General features: G+C 31.6%; 1 protein-coding gene across 1 annotated transcript in view; it reads right to left on the bottom strand.

Moving 5' to 3' along the window:
* The window catches only part of LOC106476099, an 11,828-nt gene extending 5,937 nt beyond the window's left edge, over positions 1–5,891 (bottom strand). Inside the window, exons 1-2 of the mRNA XM_013936772.2 lie at positions 5,275–5,891; positions 2,283–2,899 (exon numbers count right to left, since the gene is read on the bottom strand). Of these exons, the coding sequence (XP_013792226.1) occupies positions 2,283–2,796 (514 nt within the window). The 5' untranslated portion in view covers positions 2,797–2,899; positions 5,275–5,891. The remainder of the gene's footprint in view (positions 1–2,282; positions 2,900–5,274) is intronic.
* Between the last annotated feature and the right edge of the window lie 433 nt (positions 5,892–6,324).

Genomic DNA, 6,324 nt, shown 5'->3' with positions numbered 1-6,324 from the left:
AAACTAGTTTTAATCAAGAAAGGCCTTGAATCGCCGAAGTTTCTCGAAAATAATTTCTACGGGAAAGTAACAAACAAGCAGATACGCAACAGTACAATAGTATTGTTTAAGCATACAGTATTAGGTAGAGCTAGCAGCACATAGAAAGTAGCTGCAGTATCTTAGCACATACTAGGGTTAAAGAAGTGTCCATAAAGTAAAAATAAGCAAGGGCTAGTGAACTTATTAGAAGAACATTGTCATGATATAAAAGACTGTTTGGTTTAGATATTTGTGAGTGAATATTTTATTATTGTTTAGTTTTTGTTATAATAATAGTTAAAAGCAGACAATTGTATGATACAGCAACACAGGGATAACAAGGCTTTTAAAAATCCACAGCTTTAACACAAGACAGGGACTAAAAGCTTCATCAACGCTAAAACAAAAGAGATAAGGAAGCTCCAAAAACCCAAAATGTTGAAATTAAAACACAGATAAAGAAGTTTTCATAACCCACAACGTTAACACAATACACTTAAAGAAGCTTCAGAAACTTAGAATTTTAAAACAATACAATAAAAAACTTCAGAAACCCACAACGTTAACACAATACACTTAGAGAAGCTTCTGAAACTCAGAATTTTAAAACAATACAATACAAAACTTCAGAAACCCACAATGTTAAAACAACATAGAGTTTAAAATCATATGATGAGACAGAAGAACGGAAAGGAGAAAATTACGATTGCAAAATATATGAATGTTGTACGAAGAGTGCTCTCTCCCGATAATTTCTTATAGTGAATGCCTAAATTTTGTTTTTTTCTTTCTAAGGGTATAGATAACTAAACCTTAACTTTTGGGGGGCTATTCCATTATAAATGACAAAAAAGAAGTATAATTAAAATTTGGCTTATAACGTTGTTTCTCTTACTTTAGAATAGAAGAGTGGAGACAGATACAATTTGATACAGGAAAGACCGAGGGCTGGTTGGCATAACGCCAATAACTTTCACGTGCTGAAGTTCTCAGCCATAACATGACCACTAACACATCCAAACACGCGCACTCACTTTTGTAGTTTCATTGTGATCGGAAGTAAAAACTAATATTTTAACATACACATATATATAAATAGATATTTTCTACTGCAAATATTTAATATTATATTAAATACTTTGTTAAGAGGAATTAAGTTATATGGTATTTGAAAGTACATTCCGCGCTTTTCGGTTTGACGAACTGTTAAATTTTTATTTGAATAAACGATATTCTAATACAGTTTCATGCGCTGAATTAAAAAATTATGTATTTCTTTGGATAAATGATAATTCAGAACTGAAATTAACACTTTTAAACCTCTATTATATAATCTCGTATACTGTACCGCTACTGACAAAGAATAATAAGCCAACCGTACAACATTTTAAGCACACACGTAACAGCAACATTCTAATATCAGTACAATAATAAGTTTGACCTTTTCACTACTTTCTTATCATTTCTCCAAATAAATACACATATTTTTGAATTCAGCGCATGAAACTTATTAGAAACACGTTTATTCAAATAAACATTTAACAGTTCGTCAAATCGAAAAGCACCTACTATTGTTATTAAGATTGTGCATTTTTGTATCAAACTTTGTGTCCAGTCTTCTTACTTCATTTTACATTAGTAAGATTTTCAGTAATACTTTATGATCAATATCTTAAGTGAATCTATGTTATCTATTGGTCCTATCCTATATAAAAACACATATATTAAAATTTGATTTGATCTGGTGAATTCAATATGAGAAGTTTTTTGGGAAACAATAACTCTTACAAGTTGACATTAGTTACCCTTTTAAGTCTAAAACAGAACACAAGTAGGAGAAATGGATATGTCTTTAACGCTTCGTTGCCAAGCGTTGCCCGCAATATATTTTTTAGATTCAAGAAGGTATGTTACAAGAATTCTCACTTTTTTTACGACTATAAATATTGCTATAATACAATATCTGGTTCAAATGTCAGAAGTATTGATGTTATGATCATTTTGAACATGATTAAGTAACAATTAATTTACTAATTTAACAGATCCAATCCCAATACTTGAGGCTTATTTACAGGTCAAGTGCCAAAAAAAAAGCATCAAAAATATATTTCCTCTAATGCCTCAAATAAATAACTCTTTCCTAAAGCCTCGCGCCATTTCATTCAAGAAGAAAATAAAAATAGATCGTCAGGGGTAATTGCAGTATGAAAGGCCCCTGTCTAATAGTTCTATAATAGTGATATTAACATAATAATACATGCCATTTTGCTGGGGAGTTCTCGTCTTCTCAACAAATAACACCGTGTCCACACCCGCTGATGATGTGTCAACAATACCAGGATATGTTTTGCTCAACTCACTGATTTTATTCACTAGGGAAATGTTACTGACAGTAGAAATTTCCAGCAAATCTACATTTTCATTGTCAAAGTTAGAAGTAGGAGTATGGTAGTCTTCTTCACCAGAAACCTTGTCTTCATATATCGGTTGCACAGTGAAATTGTTTTTAAACTTTTCTAAAAGTGCTCCTATTTGGTTAGTGTTCTGGTCATGAGACGGCGTTATAGAGAAATTTGTAAGCCTAGATTCAGTTGGTTTTGACAACAGCTTTTCACTTGGTTCTTGGATGCTAGTGGCAGTTTTCAGACCTTGTTTTTCCTTTGTAGAGACAGTTTCTTCTAAAGCACCAGTCGACTCCCAAAACAGAGTTATTACACATGTTAGGAAAAACTTCCTCATTAGATTTCTTCTTCGACTACTGCTAAAAGTAGCCATGGTGTAAAGAAATCTGAAGGATGTATGCTACAAAAATATATACTTATCCTAGGTAAATACCGTCAAATACGTTGAGACTTTAACAGCCTTGATCTCTGTACTCCTTTAAAAGAAAATAATAAATATAAGTAAAACTAAAGTTATTAGAATTAATATACAGTGTGTCCTAGAAAGAATGATTAATCATCACCACATACAACTAAAGTCATTAACCATAAAGTACGGTGTCCTGGGGTAAATTACCAGACGTCCCCATCAATTAAATGACGACTTACTATTGTCAACGGCAAGCAAAATATAAAAATGTTCCTGATTAATAATCGTAGACTACTTGTTACTGTCTAAAACAGTAGTGAATATATATATATATGTGGATTATTTGTTTGTTTGTTTGGATTATGCACAAAGCTACACAAAGGGCTATCTGTGCTCTGCCCACCACGGGTATCGAAACCCGGTTTCTAGCGTTATAAGTCCGCAGACATACCGCTATGCCACTGGGGGGCTATATGGATTAAACCTGTTTTTTTTCCTGTCGTGACACTTACCAGAAAGTTATTTTTAAGTTTGACTTCAGAAAAACAAGATTGAAATATATCATCATAAATGTAGCCACAGTGGAAGAAATTATTGGCACCCGTTAGTTGAAACAATCTCAAAAAATTAATAATTAAAAAATTTAATGTATTACTTAATAACTATTGTAAAGTTTAGTATCTCACTAACTCCCTTGGCAATAATGTCACAAAAAATACAATAAACCTACTACTATTGTATCATAACAAATACAATATATTATAATAACACTTCCTCAGCGAAAGGCATTTACACCATAACAACTGTTATTGTCTTTTATCAGTTTCTCGTCACCGACACCTGTATTTTCTATATAGTACGATAATTTATGTGAACAATTTTATTGCTATTGCATGAGAATGATTGCACCAGTGATCGAAACATCGTACTTGTTGTAAAGATAATCTTACTTATAATGGTTGGAGACAGCTTGAATGGGTAATGAAGAAAAACTTTAATATAAGTTTAACATAACAGCAAATGTACAACGTTTCGAAAACCTTGTCGAAACGTTGTACATTTGCTGTTATGTTAAACTTATATTAAAGTTTTTCTTCATTACCCATTCAAGCAGTCTCCAACCATTATTAGTCTCAAAGTGGGTTCCTCGTCATCGAATAATCTTACTTACAGTAAAAGCCGCAACTTGAAATAAAATAATACATAATTAATAAGTAAACTCAAGATGAAACTATTAAAATAAAACTGTTTCTTATACGTTTTCAACAATGGCATTTATGTCGCTTAGCAACAGAAATATAACCTGATATTGTTGTTAGTCTGTGTTGTAAAAGTGTAAAATGAAATGTCTAAAGAACAAAATTGGAATATATTTGTTCATTTCTTAATTTAGTGTCTCCATATTTAGTGTCTAATATATGTTTTTATAAATTAGGAGTGGTTGAAAAGTTGATTTTACAAATTATATTTTGACCAATCAGATGTGGTTGTTGTTTAGATTGCAGTTGGTTATGGTTTATGACTATGTTGTATTAATAACAACTAAACAAGCTTTGTCAGACCTGTAAAAAACATGACGTTTTGAAGTTTTGTTAAAAAATTCCGGGGACTTCCACTCTTTCTTCATCATAGTATTTAAATTACGCAATGAAAATATCTAAAGTTTGGTCGTAGAGTAACATTATTAGTATTTATTGATATTATTAAGTACGGTAAAGTTTAGCCCTAACAGAAGTACACTGTACAGTGAAGAACGTATACAAGTTACGGTGGTAATTTATTTCTTTGTCGAATATAAGCTGTACTTAATAAAGGTATAACTAATGTTAAACCTAAAACAAGTGGACTTATATAATTCGGTATTTGCGATTAGAATTTTTTGTATTATTTTAAAAATAAAGTTCTAATACACCAGCTTAATATTTGGCATTCAATTACTTCCTATTATGTTACTTAACTGGAAGTATAATCGATTGTGGTTTAGGCCTATGATCTTATAATAGTTGTATTTAATTTAAGTAAGTAACGTTGCACTGCAAGTTGCAGTAAAAATATTTTTTATATGATCGCAAATGTTTTGAAGGTCTCTGCTACTAATTTTAATAAAATTTCTTTACGTTAAAATACTTTCGAATGCATTCTAATGTTTCACACACAAAATTACCATAAATTGAGAAACTTAAATCAGTATTTTTGATCGTTAATGATAAATGTTGTCAATCTTATGTTAATATGTTGGGAAGCAAACCCATAATAGCGACTAATATTAAAAAACAATAACCAGTTTGTAAAACACATAACATTTTTCAAACAAAAAGAACCACCAGCAAGTGTTTGATCTCTAAAACTTTGTAAAAGATGCCTCGTCTATTTTTATGTACACGTAGGAAAAACTTTAAAAGAAATTTTTTGACATACTATACTGAACAGTGAATTACCTACCTTACAAACTATGAATATTTTTCTTTGCATTACCTATTTCTCTATAGCTTCTAAATATTGGCTTTAAGTACACGACGTGACAAAAATGGCTGTTTGAAGAATTCGATGAACTCAATGAAACGTTTTGCGTATTTATAATTAAGAAAATAACTAAGAATACTACAGATCTGGGCAGGGAACCCTCATACTATGGTTATAGCCATACTGCGTAGATGAATCTGTTGTCAACCCAGTAACAAAATAGTCTACAGCTTCTTCCTAACATCTGCCGTTGTTGTTGTTTATGTGACGTCATAAACCACCTGCAGAACTTCGAACAAACTCCAGCAGCTGAAGAAATCTATCACGTGCCTCGAATAGCAAGTACTATGCCTAATATCTCACTAACCAACGAATGTCTGTTGTAAAAGGCAATTTACTGTGAAGGTAAAATTCAGTTCTTGGTTAAGATGACCCGGTGATTTGACTAGAAACAAAATATCAAGAAAACGTTACAGTTTCGATTTTGAAAGCGTTCTAATATGTTTCAAAGGGAAAGATTAATATGTAGTTTGTGAATCTTCAAGCTAGAACAATTCTATAATGTACCAAACACTCCTGCGCAGTGAAACCAGGAAATGTGTAACACAGGAACTGCTGGAAAAGGAGTGCCAGAAATCGGTGTAAAACATCATGTATTAACGTGTTTCCGTTTCTCCGGGAAGAAGTTGATAGTTAAAATACAAAACAACCTCAAATATACAGTAATTTTAGTGCGCCCTTTATTGTTTAGTGTTTGTCTGTATTCTGAAATTGTTTTAAAAATTGTACAAAAGCTCATACGGGTGTTTGAAATTCATGAAAGTACTTGATTTGCAAAAACAAATATTTTTCAATTAAAAAAAAATGCAAACTTTGGAAAATGTGCTTAAATTTTGTAATCGACCATACTAACCAGCCTTTAGGTTTAGTTGAAAAGTAGAAATCACTATGAATTCCTGAATATGTATACACAAGCGCAGGGACGTAACGAATATTTTTATCGACCTACAGGTCATTTTTCGTGAGAAT

This window comes from Limulus polyphemus, unplaced genomic scaffold, assembly GCF_000517525.1.
Source record: "Limulus polyphemus unplaced genomic scaffold, Limulus_polyphemus-2.1.2 Scaffold9807, whole genome shotgun sequence".
Classification (NCBI taxonomy): Eukaryota; Metazoa; Arthropoda; class Merostomata; order Xiphosura; family Limulidae; genus Limulus; species Limulus polyphemus.
This window is presented reverse-complemented; position numbering and strand designations above follow the sequence as displayed.